This window comes from Pagrus pagrus (assembly GCF_965226575.1).
Source record: "Pagrus pagrus genome assembly, chromosome: 8".
NCBI classification, from domain to species: domain Eukaryota; kingdom Metazoa; phylum Chordata; class Actinopteri; order Spariformes; family Sparidae; genus Pagrus; species Pagrus pagrus.
The window spans coordinates 31204357-31224222 of record NC_140192.1 but is presented as its reverse complement, the minus strand read 5'-3'; the positions used below and the strand labels follow the sequence as shown (position 1 = coordinate 31224222).

The 19866-nt window shown below is 39.8% G+C and overlaps 1 protein-coding gene across 1 annotated transcript in view; it reads right to left on the bottom strand.

Moving 5' to 3' along the window:
• Positions 1 to 19866, bottom strand: part of cacna1ba (calcium channel, voltage-dependent, N type, alpha 1B subunit, a) — a 164533-nt gene that overhangs the window by 124615 nt on the left and 20052 nt on the right. Inside the window, exon 4 of the mRNA XM_084359949.1 lies at positions 212 to 303. Coding sequence (XP_084216075.1) covers positions 212 to 303 — 92 coding nt within the window. The remainder of the gene's footprint in view (positions 1 to 211; positions 304 to 19866) is intronic.

Below are 19866 nucleotides of genomic sequence, written 5' to 3'. Positions count from 1 at the left end.
GAGAACCTTCATCTACAGTATATAGTAGTGTTTTGCTAGTTATGTTGCAGTGAAAAAAGACATTTCTGCCGTGATTATGTTAAATATCTTGAAAAAAATGTGCAAACCATATGTTCTATTTATATTAACATTACACACAGCATCCTAACTTTTTAGGGAATGGTGGTGACATTAACAGTGACAGACGTGTTAAAATGTGAAGTGAACTTACTTGGAATGCCAGAGACCAGTTTGAGTGGCCGCAGTACTCTCACTGCCCTCAGTGTTCTTAGATCAAAATCAGCCCCCACGGTGGCCAGGATCCTGCACACACAGCAACAGCATTGGCTCAAGATTACAGGTACTTACAGGTGGTACATCATGTTGACTATGCAGATATATGATACAGATATTATTTGTTATATCTTGTCAACACAATTTTAATCAAAACTGCAGTCTAAACAGTCTGCATGATGACATTTTTAAGCTTCCAAATGCTGCCAAAACGTGAGCGACCTTCAGTCAATACCGTCCCTGAACGCATCCAGTGTAAGCACTGCAGACACAGACAGAGCACTGAAGCTGCTGCTGCAGCTCTGCTGCATGCTGCTGTCACTACATGGACCATAAGGTACCATCAAATGTTACATTTTTTAAAAAAAATTTAAACAGATAAATGTCTACAAATAATACTCAGAACATTGCACTGATGAAAAGTATAAATGACATCCAGCTTGAACAGTATTGAATTGTATTGTAAGTGCATTACTGTAACTGAACTGCCATGTGATATACCCCCAGTATGTTGATGACTGCCCACAGAAAAGTAGCTGAAATCCTGAAGCTTCAACTTCAACTTAGAGATGATTTTCATTTACCTTGGAAATCATTAGTGCACAATGCATCATCCGTGTGATCATCACAAAATACAAAAGCTGGGAGTAAAATATGAGTTTAAATGTGCCACGATATGTGTAACTGTACAATACTGCGTGCATGGAAATGTTTAAAATAACTGAAGGCAGCCTCTTAAATCATAAAATCAGAGCGTATGCACGGTGTGAATCCGCCTGTGTAGGCGCATCTTACTGTCTGAATAATGCATCCTTTAAATATCAGGAAGGAGAATGCGCCTTTGACTTTAGACCAGCTTCTTGTTGGTCTATGGTGCAGTCACTTTCTCCTGCCTCAAGATAGCAAACCACCATCAGTGCTCCTGACCACACCTCATTTTAAGACCAACACACCCAGGGGAGCAACAGGTGGGTGCAAGTCCATATGCTATTTACACAACGTGGGCGCTGGGCATGAAAATAACAACTGCATGGGTCTGAAACTAGTAATGACACTTGTGCTGTGCGCTGCTTTGCGCCAAGCTTTAGATAGAGCCTTATTGATTTGTGGACAGTGACAGCTGTTAGCTGGCTTGTCTTGTTGTTTAACATGTTGTGAAATGATATTTACTGTTTGTCGACCATACCCATTGTTATTGACTTAGAATCCTGCTAGCATAACGTTATCTATCTGGCTAACAGCGGAGACAAAGGATTCAATGAGCTGAGTGGACTAGTTCATCTCCCGTTGCTAAATCGTATCTAAGGTCCATTCTATTTACTGGAGTAGTGAACAACGTCTTCATTACATTGGAATCTGATGGCGTTACTGCTTATGAAAAAACTTTGTTTTGATCGCAAAGATGTAAAAATATATGTAAATGCTCCTCATGTTTTCTTCTTTGGCAAGTGACCGTGGTATCCGTGGGATAATGCCCTTCAAGGTGTCCATTATCAGGAAATGAATGGATGACGTGCGGAGGACAGTTCAGGCGTCCACGCTGTCCATTAATTCCTGATTATGGACACCTCGTTGGGCATTATCCCTGACATGAATACTGAGTGCTGTAAGTTTGCTTTGACATGGTGTTATGTAAGTCCATGAGGGACAGGGTATTATGATTATTTGACACATCAGACATTTTAATGTATTCAGAGAGCGCAGTGCTAATTCAGTCCTGCCAGGGCCTCATTGGTACAACCAACCGTTTGCAGTGTGTGCAGCAGTCAGGAGTCAACATGTAGAATAGTAATGATCCAGTGTGTTGGTATGCAGAGTGCCGTGCATCAGCGAGGAGGGGCAGGCGAAGGGAGAACAGCGGTTCTAAATGTAAATGTTAATCATTCAGAGCAGAACTTCTTTATAAGCTTTACATGATTGGCTGAGCTGCTTCACAGCAATAACTCTCTCTGTCTGTGTCCCCCTGGGGGGTTCTGCGTACTGAAGACAATTCTGCCCAAAATCCACCATTCCTCCTGCTCCACACCATCTGCCTGCTCTGCACTCTTTCCAGTAATGACACTGGGTAAGAGCAGAGAAGTTTTCTCTTATTAGCCTTCTCAGTTTTTATTGCAACAGGAACGTGTAGGGTAAGCCTTACACACTTTTGCATTCATTCATTTGAAGTCCTGTCCAAAGTGACTTTCAAGTGAGGTTCAATCCATACCACAGCAGATCAAAGAGAAGCCTTCGAGAAAAAGTGTCTCAACACGAGCTGCAGTTCCACAGAATAACACAGAAGTGCAGATGAAATGAGATGAGATGTTGAGGGGGAGAGAGATGGAGAGAGAAAGTCATCTTCAATAGATTTTTTAAAACACAAAGGACTCTGCTGACTGAATTCAGTTCAGTAAGTCAGTCTACCACCGAGGGAGCACACAGGAAGAGGATGGAGTCTGGAGATTTCCTGCCGGGCACTGATGGTAGGACACTGTGGTGAAGCTGTGAGAATGAGGAGTAGGGGAGGTGAAGAATAAAGACAGAGTAGGAGAGGAGAGATGGAGGAATGTAGAAGAAGAAGAACATTATTGAGGGAACATCGTGGAGTAGCAGAGGGTTAAAGGAGGTAAAAAGAAAAGTGTATAAGGGAGATAGTGAAAAGGGAGAAGGAACATGAGATGCGGCAACAGAGAATGGAGAGATGGAGAAAAAGATGATGGAGGTAAAGAGGAGCTTAAGGGAAGGAAGGTAGACCAGGACATGATGGAGAGAAAGTAATAGAAAACATACTGTACTAGGTCAAAACAGATAACAAAACGCTAAAAAAAACAAAAAAAAAACATGAGGAATGGAGGAGAAGGAGGGCTACGAGGAGGAAGTAAAAAAAAGAAAGTAAGATGGGAGACAAAGCAAGAAAGAAAGAAAAGAGGTGAAAAGGTTGATGAAGGAGGAAAGCTATGAGGGTTCAAAAAGGAAGGAGTAGGAGAGGAGTTGAGGGATGGAGGAAAGGGTAAGACGATGAAGAGGAGCAACAGAAGAGGAAGAGGTGAGGGAAACTGAGGCAAAGAAAGTGTGGGTGTGGGAAAGAAGAGAGGTATGTGGAGATGGATAGAGCCTGAATCGGTCCACTCAGACTCCTCTGTTCGTCCCTGTTGCTGCTGCTGTCTGGTGTCTACAGCGACACACATCAAGTTCAGTCAGTCGCTCTAGGGTCGTGGTCTCATTAATATTGAAAATGTTTCTTGAAGCACCAGATTTTTTTCATGTGTTTGAAAATGTAACCAAAACCACAATCTATAACCAAAGTACTATTGTGCCTAAACCTGTCAATACATGGGATACAGGAGGGGAACCAGTGTGAGATGCTCAAACATCCACCACGGCCTCCTAACAAGTCTTCTGCTGTGTCTGGCACCAAGCTAGTGGCTCTGAATGAATTATAATTCTTGGCCTGATGATGATGGTGCAGGTCCAGTAGGGGTGGTAAGAGGATTTTTAATTTTCTTATTTATTTATTTATTTAGATAAATGTCAGACGAACAGAAAATTATGAGAAAACATGACATGGCAAAGAAGAAATGTAAAGAAACAAAAAACATGATATCAATAGGAAACAGTTGCTGATATAAAAATAAGGGGTCATAATTGACCTTGTTTGAAGTGTGAAGTTGGAGGTGGTCTGTCATCAGTTTCACAGACATAACCTTTATAATGGTGTTCTATAGGGAAAATGTGGCTACTGGGAAAAAAATGAAAGGAAGGCTGAGATCTTGGAGTACATGTGGTGAAAACGTCCTAAGCAGTCCTTCTCCCCAAATCATGTACACTTGCAAGGCAGCCATGATTTGCTACATAACCTGCCCTAAATAAACAGCACAGGCACTAAGGGATAACTCCTGCAGTGAAAACATGGTACTACTGTTGCGCATGGCGTCATATTGCCAAACCCTCGATCACTCAGTCTATCTATAGAGCAAATGCTCTTCCTGGACTGTGTCCTTTCCCTTAAGCAGCAGCCATGTGTTTATCTGAACTCAAAAAACCTTTCAGCTTGATGTGCTGGGCAGACACAATGTGAAAAGACTGTTTTGATCTGAACTGAAGTAAAAGAAAGCCTTCTTCTTGAAAATGACTGCACTTTTATTGAATTTTCTCAAGAAGAAATACAAATATGCTTCTTATTTAAAATCATCTCACAGAATCTTTCTCTATCACCGGGATCACATTGTTTTTTATACACTTAGTTAACAAAGAGTGGAGGCAGGTATGCTGCACATACAGAACTGTAGTACTTACACGATATGTTTCACTGTAACTCAATTATGACATTTGGGTACCTTTTATAACGCTGGTGAAGCTAGCTAGCCTACACATCTATCTTAGTGCACCTTTTATCGGTACAGTATGTTTGGTGGCATATTTAGCGAGTTGAGCTGCAACAGATGACATGTCGGTGCTTGTAGATCACAAGGAGACAGTGGCTACAAAACTGAACTGCTGTGGTTCAAGTCGGGGATCTTTTGGTGTCCTGCCTAAGGCTGGTGTCTGTCAAATCAAATCCAATCAAATTTTATTTATATAGCCCAAAATCACAATAATAATAATAATTCCAATTATTATCCAATCAATAATAATTTGATTGGTTATATGCAAAGAAGTTCTGCAGTTGCATGGCGGAGAAGCAACAGCAATCTTAGTATATACACAGAGTCTAATGAAACCAAAAAGATACAAAATGTTCCAAAAAAAGGCCCACAGTTTTAAGAGGAGTTTGAAACCTCATCTCACAGCCTTCCTCTTCTATTAATTGAATTTTTGTGTACAGATTTGTTTTTCAAGTGGTCACAGACAGAATGGGACCCAAACACAAGACACACAAGCAGGCAGGTAAGGAACAAAAGGCGAGCTTTAATGATAGCTCAAATCCAAATCCAAAAAAATACTAAATACAAAGACAAACCATAAATGCTAAACGAAGTACAAACCAAGAAAAGAAAAGTACCAACCAAAAGCCAAAGTATCAAATCAAAAGGCAATGGTACAAACCAGGAATGACACAGGGAATAAAAGCCAGACAGAAGCAATAGGGAGATATTTGGACACAGGTGTAACACTTCAGGGAGCGGCAGACAATCACAAAGACTGCGGGCAAAGAGCGGTGCAACAAGACGCATGAGGATAGAACTTCAAAATAAAACAGAAAATAACAAAACCACAAACTCCGAATATGACATGGTCATATGTATACTGTAGCCAAACAAAAAACATGCAACGTATTTTCAGATGGGCTTTATAAGGCAATATTTGAATCAGGAGAGACTAAAAAGATCAAGGAGAAAATCAACCAAACATAACTATCTCTTTTTTTGCATCATAAAAATGTGTGAAAAAAGATTTTCAACTGAAAGTAGTTGGGGACTGACATGATAACATAATGATACAAACATCTTACAATATTCATAACACAAGCAGAGATAATGTCCATGTTCTCATCATGGAAAGGGAACGCAGGAAACACTTTGCTGGTTATCTGCTTGATTCCATAAAGAACTGAACATACTTCAGATTAAATAGGATGTGGAGGATGCAGAAAATGATCACAAAATAATCTCACATTATTAACAAATAGCTGAAGTTAAATACACCATTTTGTTTTCAGGAGGATATGCCTTTATAAATTCATCAGCAAAAGTCTTTATCAAACCATGAGCCTGGGGGAAGCCTTCTAATACATTCTGCTTGCATACATAAACTCATATGACATGAAAGAAATGTATGAGTCAAACTAATTAGCCCCATTATCAATTAGTAAAAGCTGTTTGTTTACAGCTCTTGAGGAAGGCTGTCTGGGGGGTAGCCAGTCCTCTTTTCACTAAGATAACTCAGCAGCAAAGGACAGTGGGTTACACCTATAGTGTCAAGTAAACTCTGTCACATTGAAATATAATAAACTGATCTTTAAATAATTTGATCTGCGTGCCCGTCTGCTCTTAAAAGGTTTTGAAGTGTAGCTGTCAAACATCAGTTACAATAATAAAGATACTGTCAGACAGCTGCCCTCTATTGTTTCTGCTGTAACACAAGTGCAGCTGTGCCACGAAGGTGGATGGAAGCAGGAAGGAGAGCGAGGGCAGATGCTGTCCTCATTAACAAGCACAGCTATTTGCACGTTGATGATGACAGAATTTCTCTCAACTTAACCCTGTGGCTCAAAGTGCAGGAGCAAATTTAACTGGTATCTGATTTTCATGAATTGTATATGTGCCTCCTAACTGTCAGTGAACACACATCAATTAACGAAAAGGTCTTGGAATTCCATTAGCTTTTAAGTTTGACCATAAATTGTTAACTTGAACACACAATATATTAATTTCTGCTGCTGGGGGTCTCTATCAGAACAAAACAAAAGACGTTTGCTGAGTGTTGTGTTGGCAGAGCCAGGCACCTCTGTAAGAGTGAGTGGGGTGCAGAGCCAGACCTTCTGGAGGAATAAACACCTGGAGTCACATCAGATTCTGCTCTGACCTTGAGCTGTTTACCAACAGGAGGAGAGCTCAGAGATTTCTTTATAAACTTTTGGGATTAAAAAGTGGATTTATCTTCGCCGAACAACAAGAGTGCAGGAAAGATTTAAAACCAGTGTTAGTAAAAGGTTGGTGGAAAAACAACTATGAACATGCTTATCCACAACAGCAAAGTAACAGTGAGAGGGAGGGAGAAGGGGAAGCAATAAGGGTTAATTACATTTGAAGAAAGAATGTTTAAAGTAAGATGGAGCACCACTTTGTACTCCTGCAGCATTTTGGAAAGTTTTTAGTTTGATTTGATACGGCATCGATGCAGAGACAGAGCATAATCCAGAGTTTGCAGTCTATGTTGATTGTTGTTTTTCAGGCCTTGGCTGGACAATACAGTTGTAAAGTTACATCACAACGACGCGCTCAGGCTTTGAATTGTGGCCAGACATTAGGCCATCATTACTTATGTTAGGAGATATAGCTATATGATACCTAGAGGCAGAGATCAGCAGCGAGTGATTAAAAGAAACTCAATCAGTATTTTAAAAGTGAACATCTCAGGGCGCATGTCATTTTTTATGAACTGGATGAAAATCACGCTGTGTGTAACTTTCAATTTGAATCATTACTATTAGTAATTATAAATAGCTAATAACTAAACCTGCCCTACATTTAAACCGCAACACATGTAATGTTGATGTACTGAGGAGGTCACACAGAAACTAGTATTGACGCAGTATTAAGTATTGACACGCAGCTTTTAAAATTTAGACTGATTTAGACTGACTTAGTCAGATTATTGAAAGGACTTTCAAAATAAAAGGGGAATTTGAATGATGAAAAAGTAGCCATATGCAGTAATATAGAAAATTCAAGATCCCATACACTGAGAAGCATCGAGAATCGATTTGCGTTCAAATCATATTCAAAACAAATCGTGAGACAAGTGAAGATTCACACCTCTGAGACAGAGGCGGCAGATTTTTTACATTACCCACAATGAACTAAAGATTACGGCTGTAAATCACCAGTTTTGTCACGATACGATGTTAAATTGATTCTTTGGGCAACAATGCGATATCTGATGATGTCACAAAGTCTGGCATGATGTGATTTTCATTCGATTCACTTCAGAGACAAAATCATCTGTCCCAGCTGACACTGGGCGAGCGGCGGGGTACACCACGGACAAGTCACCATTTAATCACAGGGCTGACATAAAGAGACAAACAACCTTTCACACCTACAGGCAATTCAGAGCCTAACCTAATTTTTGACCTAACTTGCATGTCTTTGGAGTGGTGTACACAGCTCAAACATGCAAACTCCTCACAGAAATGCCCTTCCCCAGCTGGGCCTCAAACCCAGGACCTTCTTGCGGTGAGGCAACAGCGCTAACCACTGTGCCACCAAGCTGATTTTTCTTTTTTTTTAAATGCATGTCAGCACAAAAAAACAACACATAAATAATTCTAAATCATTGTAAGCGGTTTAGTGCAGTACAGTTCATTTTAAACTGGCACACATAAAACATGGCTCAACATCAAGAACATAAAACAAGAGCATAAAATTCAGCTCAATATAAACTGTCAAGGAGACAAAACAATGAACTGGCGTCAGTCAGTGTTTAAGAAGGAGGCGTGCTTGGACAGACAAGATGACACAGACATGCCAGTAAAATTTCAAAATAAAGGCACATCTTAAAAATGATCTATATCGATCAATGTTTTCACTTTGCATGGATCATTTGGGATCGTTGATCATTGAATCAATATACTGATCCAGATGGATGGGTAGTTACATCCCTACTAAATATAACCAGGAAATGGACAGAAGCTCAGCATAAATGGTTGAGCAAAATTTCTGTTGTCTCATGATGATCTCGTGATTTTTTTCCACTTCCTTCCACCTGCACAGTACAGTATAGTTGCTCCAGGCATAACTCAACTCCCTCAACCATGGGCTAGACTCAGTCAGACTTGAGAGAGCAGAAGATCGCAACAACTCATCATCAACATTGGCAACAGAAATCTGTGGTCACTTACTCAGTGTGAGCTCTATAATCCTACACAAATGATGAAAAAGAGAGAAAGGCGTCACACTCAAAACCTGATGATGTCGTACCAGAGAGAGAGAGAGATGTTGCAAAGAACTGTCACAGGCACTACTTGTGTCATTTATTAACTTTAACACAGTTGATGAATTATATATTTTCCAATGACTGCCTCAGTGTGATTTCTGTGCACTCAAATGGCACTATGCAGTAAAACTACAAACACTGAACACTGAGTGTATTAAAATATTATGCTGGGTTGTACTGAATGAGTGAAGCTGTATGAGTGTATGAGATAAAACATGTATAGGGTGGAATAACCTTTACCATATATGGTGATGTACTTGTTAACAGCATTTACAACATCAATCCGTTCATTTAAATTGTATCACTGAATTCAGAGGAAAATTAAATCCAAATCTAAATCTAAATCTTTTACCTCATGTTCAGCTTAGGTGAACTCTGATACATGGATCTGCACTGTTGGCTATCAAACTATCCTTACACCGTTTAATCCCAAATTTTTCCCTGCAAAATAAGTGCATGCATTTCACTCCTTAGACCTCCCTAACATATAATATGTATGAATTTTTTCATTTCATGTTGGTTATGTTAGTGAAAATGTAGGTTTTATACTCGGCAACAATTGTTGCCGGTGGGAAACCGCATAGTCTAAATTTACACAAATTCTTCAATTTGACTTATTTACACATGTAGAGAATAAAAATAACATGAACATGAGTAACATATTATAACTAGGCATGGTTACAAATGTGTTTAGAACTTTATTAGATACTTTTAGATATTTCAATGCATACTGAAGGGAACTAACAAGGACACAACACAATTACTGTATTTCATAGTCTCATAAAAACGATTAAATAACCGTAGAGCTAAGTGTGTTTGAACTTAAAAAATAAGAACTGATATTAGTTTGTAAAAAATGAAATCAATTATCTTGTCAAAGCGGTTCCTTCTTATTGCATTTGAGATGGCTTCATTGTAGACATCAGGGTCATATGGCCAATACATGTGCCTCTGTGGCATCTGTAGCCAGATGCGAGCAGAACCCCATAAAAACTCAGCAACTCATCATGCTCAGATCAAGTGCCTTCCCTTTGGTTTGCATTGAGTAGAGGTTTGACATCTCAACAGTGAGCTCCCTCAGAGTAGGAGGATATATCAAAAGGAACAAATCAACAGGGTCAGATTTAGTTTGTTTTATGCAATCTGCTGCAGTTGGACCATAGGTCACAAAATCTAGAATACCGGATGTGGCTGGGTGTTGTGATCTTTTTTTCTGGGTTCTTTTTTGTTTGGGGATCTCATTTTCCTCAGGGCATCATCTTTTTCTGGTTAGTGTTCTGGGTTTCTGGCTGGACACTGTGGGAGATTCACCAAGGTTACACCCTGCCTTTCCGAAACCCTGCTGTTCCGAAAATAGACTTCCATTCTTCATAATGGCGTGGTTTCCCATTTTTTTCTAAAGACCCCACTATTCCGAAAAGGCTATTGGGGTACCCCTGACTCTAACCCTAACCCTATTGGGAAGTAATTGGAACTTGAAAGTCGTATTCGGAACAGTGGTGTTTCGCAATGGAGGGGTTTCGGACTGGAAGGCCGTCCCCATTCACCAACTAGCTGCAATGGGTTTTCTTCAGCACCAAATGCTGCCGGAGTGAGAGATGAGGGAGTGGGGGAGTTGTGGGGGCAGGGAGGGTTCTGGGGGTAGTTCTGGACTTATCAGGTTAAAAGCTTTCTCATCCTCCAGATGCTTCACCATTCAGCAGTCTAGCAGGCCTGTTTCGCCTTGGTACTCTCTATCTGAGCAGTCACTATCACAGTCACTTTCAATTGCATCTTTTTCAACTGTAGGAATGACTGTTATGTAGCACACATCACTTTGGGGTTCTTTTAAGTCTAGAAGATCCAAAACCTCTGATAGTTTTAAGTTGTGTATAGAAAAACATAGGAAAAATAGAATAAACAGCTAAAACTTTTGACACCTAGCATAACGTGATGACTATGTGTTATGCTAGCGGCAACAAATGTTGCCGTGGTTACATTTACTCATTTTATGATCAAAAGATTTATGCAGGCATATAATTCTCATTATATATCAGTAGTAGACCCTTTAAATAATATATGTGCAAAATATTTCACTTATATCTGTTAATTAAGGTATTTTAATTACTTCCTCTTGTACAAGTTTGAGGCAGACATTTCCCGCCAGCGGTGCAAACAGGAAGTGAAGAGGCCTGGTCATGTGACCATTCACACTAGTTACATGACATTGGTACAAATTAGAGGAGACAACATATTCTTTCATTTAAAAACTTGCATTTGCTGCCAAAACCAAAACAGCACTTTTTAGAGCTTCCAGAAGTAAAAAAAAAAGAGTGGCAACAATTGTTGCCGGTGGGATTAAACGGGTTAAGGAAACAGTCACAGAGTCCAACAAAGATGCAATCATCACAAAAGCTGTGTTGCACTATCCACTTTTATCTAACCCCCTCTTTCAGATTGTAAAGTGCTCCACAAAAGAGTCAGTGGTAGATAAACATCTCTTCAATTAGCTGTTTGACCTTATGGTCCCATTAGCAACCCAGCTAACAAGCTTTTTTCCCTCTTCATAATAATAAAAAAAATAATAATAATATATTTAGCTTATATAGCGCTTTTCAAAATTCTCAAAGACACTTCACCAAAGAAACCAACAAAACGAAAACACATAATAGGACATATCCAAAGAGGGGGGTAGAAGTTGTTGGCAGTTTTAAAGAGATGTGTTTTTGAGGGATTTCTTGAATTTGGTCAGTAAGAAGGAGTCTCTGATGTTCTTGGGGAGTGAGTTCCAGAGGGTGGGAGCAGCAATAGAGAAGGTCCCCAAGTACAGTACTTGGTCCTGATGGGGGGGGCAGGAGGTTGGGGGGTGACTGTGGAGGAGTCAGGTTGTAGAGGGCTTTGTAGGTGATGAGGAGAAGTTTGAAGTGGATTTCAGTAACTTTGAATTGAATGACATGATACAAAATTCAAATCTATGTATAAGGACATTGACAATATACAATATTTGACACATAGAAGTATAACAAATATTTTGATGTCTAAAGAACAGAAAATGTGAAGGTGTAACCAGGGTCAGAAATTAACACACAGTAAGCACAAAGCGGGTCCTCTGCACTCACTCTTAGTGCAAAGTGTTGATAGGCTTCAGTTGTAACATCAGAGCTGAACGCTTTGTTCTGGGATGCTGAGCTGGGATCAACACTGTCGGTTATACCACTTCAAGTGAATGAGCGCATCCTTCACACTCCATTACAGCTGTTTTTTAGCCTTACCTGCTGAATGCTTTGATACACACAACAGTATCGCCCTGGCATACAAGAGCTTAATATGCAGATCATTGTCCATTTAATTTGCCAGTATGTCCAACAACTCATTCAACATGAATTACAAGTCCATTATTTGCATTCCAGGGGAGATTCACTGACTCTGTAATTACAGCTGTGTAGGAAAACACTCCGTGTGCAGACACATACACACACACCTCACTGGCCCTGAACTCAGTGACGCAGACAGGCAGGCAGTATATAGTCAGCCTGAAGTAGATAACTGCCTCGCTGTGCCAGTGGAAAAGAACATCACACACTCAGCCAGCAACATCCCGCACAAGCCCAACCCGGGGGCTCCATTAGCTGCACGCTGCAGCAGGTGAAGTGGAAAACAGCCAATTATGTCGGGAAGACATATTGAGCTCAGTCGCGTAAAACTCACACACTGACACGTTCATGAGCAGATACAGTGTATACAGGCATGTACATCTGCAAAACACAGGGCATGTTTGGACACATACACATAGTCCGTCATAGCACCACAGGTTTCTGTTATAAAGAGCAGTTTCCTTTGAAAGGTTGGAATTAACCATCATTCAGGGATACTTTGGAGTAAGTAGATTTGGGTAGGTGTGATGCACCAAGCCGCCTTACATGCAAATCCATTTAAAACCATGGAGCTCTACTGGCTTTGGCTCGAGCTGTCAACAAAGGTTTTTAATGAATTCCAAACAAACCAGGAAACTAAACTGCAGGATGAATAAACAGAGGACATTTCCCAGGAACAGATAAAAGATTATCAGAACAGGGAACACAAAAGCTTTTGTCACGACTAAAAGAGGACCCAGGATTTAAAATAACAATATTTTGTTGCATATACTGTAAAAGTATGATTCAAATGTAAGACTACACATAGAATGATGGACTGCAGTGGTAACACACTACCAGAGCATCCCAGCTGTTCACATTTCCCAGAAAGCCTCACAACAGAATGAGATCTGGGAAAGAGGGCCCGGCAAGACATCAGCAGCACCCATACAAACAGCCTGTGCCTTGAAGTCAGTCCAGCAAGGTGAAGGATGAGTGCAACTGAGCAAAGAGCTTCTTCCCTTCTTTAATTCATGATCTTACAGTAAAAAGACATTGAGCATGGGAATAAAGTCTTTTAAGCATTCTACTACAGGTCTGCTGTGAGTGAGGAAACAGGTGGAACAAGAATGTGGTCATCTCCAGGTATTGATGGGTCTGGGAATTTGATAGAAAGGTGGTAGAAGAGAATAGATTCATTATTGAGGCAGAAGGAAGAAAATAGTTTGTTTTGTATTATTATGCTGATGTTGTGACTTGTTTATTAGACATTATTTTGGGCAATTTCTTGATGTTAAGTGTCCAAAAAAGTCCAAAAAGTTCTAAAACAACAACTGTTGTTTTAAATGTTCTGCTTATGTTAAAATTAAACAAGATACAGCATGTTGATTAATGAGCTTCAGAGGTGTTAATAGGTGTATGTTTGAGTTATAGACAGAGCCAGAGCTGTTTCCCTGTTTCCAGTGTTCGTGTTAAGCGAGAATAACCAAGTCTTGACCAGGGTTTATGTTACCGTTTACCAGCATCACGTGTAGTTGTCCAGCTTGTGAGAATATCAACGGCCAAAACGTCAAGTGGGAAAATTTTCCAAATAAAAGAATAAATTACTAGCATATTAAAGTGACTACAAGGAACTTTCAGTTTTTGTCGATTCTAGCGGACCCTTTGAGACAAAAGCGGTACGACACCAGCGCCTGCTGTTGTAAAGGTCTTTGCTAGCATGTGCCAGCAGCGCGTGCATTTGTTTTGGAAGTGTGTGCCAGAGAGACCGCAGGATGGATCATGATGAGGTAATGTATTTATGTGATTTTATATGTGATATATGTGATCGGACCTGAGGACAGGCATTAATAATAACTATATAAAAATAGCAGTCTTTTTGCTGATGGTCTCGTTTGCTGTTACAGGTCATTAATAATCATCAGAGGAATATATACAACATATATGATGTTGCCAAGACAAATTAACCATAATCCTATATTATGCAAAAGATTGGTTTTGTTAAGACCATGCGAGATTCCTCTTCGTATTTAGTAATGTGCAGACTTTTTTTCCTTCACCACAAGCGCTTCATCACAGTGTGCAGACAGCGATTTCTGCTTGAAAAAAAAAAGGTAACGGGCAGAAAAACATCAGCGTCCTGCTCCTCAAGAAATGGAAGATGCAACAACAGCAAAAAAAAAACTGTAGGCAAGAGAAATTCAAATGGTCCCAGTTGAACTTCTCCTGCCATGATGCACTTCATTCTGTCCTCCACCTTGCCAAGGAGAAGCAACTGCAGAACAAGCACATGCATCAACTTAGAAGGGGAAGTCTTCAGGTCAACATTCTGTAACTACCTCCAACTAAAATACAGAGACACACTGAGGAGAGCATGTACACAATCACACAGATGGGACAGATGTTTGAAAGAGAAATGGAGAAGACCACCATCCCGTGTCTCTGGACCAACCATCTCTGAATTATCATCTGCTTACTGTACCCTTTTCCAGTCTACTGACAACTCAAGCTCAGCACTTGTCACTTTCACCCATTCACACACACATTCATACACTGATAGCAGCGGCTGCCATGCAAGGTGCCGACCTGCTCATCAGGAGCAATCTTGCTCAAGGATACTTTGACATCGAGCAGGGGAATCGAACCAGACCTGCTCCTGCACCTCCTGAGCCACAGCCTCTGTGTTTGATATGTCACCTGTAACATCCTGAACTTTCTGACATCAGTCTCCATTACTCAACACTAAGTGGAATTTGTATTTACGTCGAGGGAAACAGATCCCCAGATCACTCTGATGTAGTGTTGTGATTCCAGCAGAGCTGAACACTCAGTGCTGCATTCTGCGTTCTCACTGACCCCAAAATTTCATATTCAATTGAATATTTATGGCAGCACCATACTTGGACTTGGCATGGTGCCTAGAAAATATCATCCCGGAGCAGCAGGCAGGAGAGGAGGGGGGTTTCTAGGGTTCAGTCTCGGTGACAAATCAGATTAACAGTGCATTTGTTGCTTTGCTCTAACTGTACTTTTCTTTCATCCCCTGAATTTCCCTCTGCCATTTGGTAGGGAGGGGAAGAAAGAGGAGAGAGAGCTGAGAAGATTGATATGAGGAATGATGAGGGAAATCAAACGGAGGGAGAGAAAGGCAAGTTCACTCAGAACTGAGAGATAGAGGGCTGGAAGGACAGACGGTAACACAAATCAAGAACTGGATTCAGTAATATTAACAATAATAACAGTAATAACACCAAAGCAGAAAGAAACACGAACACTCCATTCACACGACTAAAGAAGGAGATGCGATGTGATGTGATGAGATGAATTCCCCTTTGCACTGCACTAAAACTGTGGTAATTAAAGATAGATATAAATCATACAACTTTCTAAGGCTTAACACAGACAAAAATAGAAACAGCCTAAGGCCCATGTATCAGGCATTAAGCTGCTTATCAGGACTAGGCTCTAAATAGGTGAAACCTGGATTTTCTAACAAAGTTTGACACCTCTGATAATCTTCAGCTTTTTAATCAGTATGCTACAGAAGCCATGAGGGACGAGTGAGATTATTATTTTTTTTTTCTGGTGATCCATTTTCTAAGTTCTAAAAATGTTTATAGTATTACATCTTATTAAGGGTGTGAGTAGTTGTGCAATTCAGCCTCTTGTGGTCAAAATGAGTATTACAAAAACAAATACTTAAGCCTTACTAAAGAAAATTGTTCACATGGTTCCACACAGAGAAAAATGTTTTTTCTCATGACAATTTTTTTCACTCTGTTTCACTGTTGCATCAAAGTGAATATAATGTAAGAATCATCAGTAAAAATACCCTTTAAACAGAAAGGTTCCAGAGAATTATATATTTGTACATATCATATTATTGTAATGTAAATGCATTAACGTATGAAAGAGCATTAATCGATGTAAATGCATCTGATTTTATTTTTATTATATATTTGTCATTACATGTATGCAAAATCTTAATCTACGAATTACCTTACTTCAACCCATTCGCAAACATACTGTGTTTACCAGTTTGACAGTTTTATGAAGTGTTCACATACAAATATGTACACATCACGGCCTAATCATGTACTATACATCAGTCTAGCATTGCAGCGCAGCTACCAATGAAATCCAGCACTGAAGTATAAATTGAAACCTTGAGCTATGTATCTACAACAGAACCATCAATAACCTCAAGAATAAATATAGCTGAAGTTGTCCTAGATTTTGACATACCGATCATCAAAGATATCTGGCAAGACAGAGTATGAACAAAACTCCAGCAAGTTAAAAAAAATCTGCTATAATCTATCTCATATGTATTGGTGTATTCAGTATTGTATTGGTTCGATCAATTACCCTCCATGTTGTGGATCATTTGTCCTACAGGTGGCAGTAAAAACCTAATTCCTACTCATCTGAATGTACGACTGATATTCACTCATAACTGCAGTTGTTTTGTTAGGATGATGCCAAAACACAGCAGACTACACTGTAACTTCTCCACCTTTATCTTTACTATAACACAGATTCATTCTCATACATGTCCCTGAGGGAGATGTATAGTAGCCTGATGAGGCTGATAAAAACACTGTGAATCTGACAGAGAAGTGTAGAGAACAGAGGAGGGATGAAGGATACACAGGCAACGGATGAAGAAGCAGAGCGCAAGAGAGACACAGAGAAGGAGGGAGAGAGGGATGCTTGGAGAGGGAAAGCCACAGCGGAGATGTCGCCATAGAAACAAAGGAGGCTCCACTGATCTCATTAGAGACAAATAGCCAGGAGACCAACACTAGCTCAGAGAGAATACTGTGTGTTTCTTTACATACACATCTTCATATCTATACATAAACAGAAGAGTCAGGGTGCAGATTAGGATTCATGAAAAGTATTAAACTATGGACAGAACGCCTTGCTCTAATGCCATGATTAGTAATTATGTCCAATGTGTGACAACTTGTCACCTGTTAATGCTTGGAAAATTACCTGGACTTCTTTCATGGTGTATAGATTGATAGTATATGTTTATTTCTGCCATGACATCAAAACAGATTGGGACCAAACAAAAGAGAGAATAAGAAATAAAAATAAATAAAATTATCCTAATGAGGTCTTTAACAACAATGACATGGTGCTGGAATTATTCTGTGCTGTCAACAAATCCCAGGAAAAGAACAGAACCGACAATGTGTTGGCTGCATCCTAATGTCCATACTAATGCAGACTCGCAGACGGGCAGATTCGCCTGGAGTCCTTGATTGCAGAGGGCTGGCCAAACCCTTACTGCAGACTTCCAGGGAGTCTGCTTGAGGTGCAGACTTCACCAAAACTCACTGATTAAATTATCCACATTAGGGGTGGGCGGAATTCCAGTATCGTCCCTGTCACCAGTGTCACATGGGTTTTCGATGGATTTTGCAATACAGTCATAAATGTTTTAGCGCATTAAATGTAATATCCTTTATTGTGGCTGCACGCAGCTAAAGGGCTGACTGTGTTCTCGTAGAACTAAAGGTGCATCCAGTTGAAAAAACTTTTGCTCGCTAATGCCAGCTTTGGTAGCACAAACGTGGATGGTAAAGGAAAAACCACAATTAGTTGTTGTTGTCGTCTTCATCTACTCCCACCATCAGAGGAAGTGGAGACCCAGTGGATTCACTTTATTTGTGATGGAAATGTCCCCACAACAACTGTACGCTAACCATTTTACTTCAGACTGTTTTCTCACTGAGGGCCAGCAACGTCAAAAGTCAAGATCAAGGATGGATCGTGACCATGTTCTGAAGCCATACGTTCAGTCACTGCTGTGGCTAACTGTTTATATTACACCTTAACACATTGAACTTAGCATTAGCATATACCATGGCTAATGTGGCTCGTGTCGATTAAAGCACAATGGAGCACAATGTTGAATATGAGTATTTAGTATTAAGAGACAAGAGTCAAGAGAAACTGTGAACGTCGAGCCTCGTTTGAAGCTGATGACATACATTAACCACAGCCGTAGGTCAGATGTCGGAAACTGTTTTGTCACGTTGCTCTTTGTGGAACTTAATACAGCAACATAAGCTCAGCTGATCTGTTGTTAACGTTACACAAAAGCTGCTCATGATACTCACAGTAAGTGCATCTGTTGCTGCTGTATGTAAATATACTGAATAGAAACAGCCTGTGGTACACTGACTATTGAACTTAAGTTTTTTTTATAAATAAATGCAGTTGAAATGCCTGAGCCTACCCCCGTCTATCTCTGAGATCACTTTGTTCATATATTAAGCCAATAAACACATGTTTTGTTTTTAAATAGTTTTTCATTCATAAGGTGTGTTGCATTGCCAATAGATTGAAAGGAGATATAATCATGTTTGACTGGAGTATACTGTATGAAAAATATACATTTTAGGTCATATTAGGCCCACCCCTACCAAATACTAAACTTTGTTCACTAGCCACTCTCTAACTGTGTCTGTCTGCTGTTTGCTGCTGAGCAGGTGTCATACAGTGGCTTTATAGTTTTTTGGTAAAGTTATGAGATGCTATGAGAGCAGTGAGAGTGAACTGCAACATTGACTAAACAGCTAAACTATAAGCTTAAACTCACTATAAAACCCTGTTAAGCCAAGCAGAGCTACAGATCACTACAAGCAACCCCAATCACATTGACATTGGTATTCTAAAAAACTGGTTATAGTTGCTGGCGAAAAGTGGCGACATTTTTTTTCTATATTTTACCACATATAAAAAAAGGGCAACTTTTAAATTATGGTTTCAAAAGCATTAAAATGGATGAAATGACTAAACATCAAAATCACCATATTATAAACTGCAATGCCATTATACAACAGCTAAGACTAGTGATGACAGATCACGATTGTCAGCTGTCATAGTAACATATCTCATTTACTGCCAGGCAGTAAGAGTTTTCCAGGTAAAAGGCTGTCAGAAATAGTGATACAGCAAATGGCACAAAGATTTTTTACCCTAAGCACAGCTAACAGAAATGCTAACACATCTCAGCCGTCGGCACAGTCACAGCTAAAATCAGACTATGCAGTGGAGTCTTCCATACTGCAACGTGTCATCTGCAGGGGAAACTCAAAACCTCAAGACACATCTTGAGACAGAACATACCTCTATAGCCACTTAGGATATACTTTAAGAGAATAATAATAATAAAAAAAACATGTATTGCCCATGACAACCTAAAATCTAAGATATTTTTTTAAGGACCAAAAAAATTGATTTGACCAATTAGCGCACTTGTTTTAGTATTGCATTAAATGAGTTGCAGTGTATATAATCACATACATGCCAATAAAGCAGCCACAGTGAGTGTGAAAAAAAGGACTAAGCTCCTGCATTTGACTTGCTTTCTTCTTCTGTGAGACAGCATGATGACATTGAGTTCCAATATTGTTTGGCTGTAAATACAGCATTGTGCCTTTATCATTGTACAGTGCTTGATATCATGACTGCTTCACTATTAGAGCTAGCTAAGAAAAAATCACAAGGGCCCTTGAACATCTGCCTGCATGACAATTTAGCTTGTTAAGCTCACCTGACCTGCGTGGAGAGGCAAACTGCTTTTATAGTGGCTCTGTGATCTCATCTT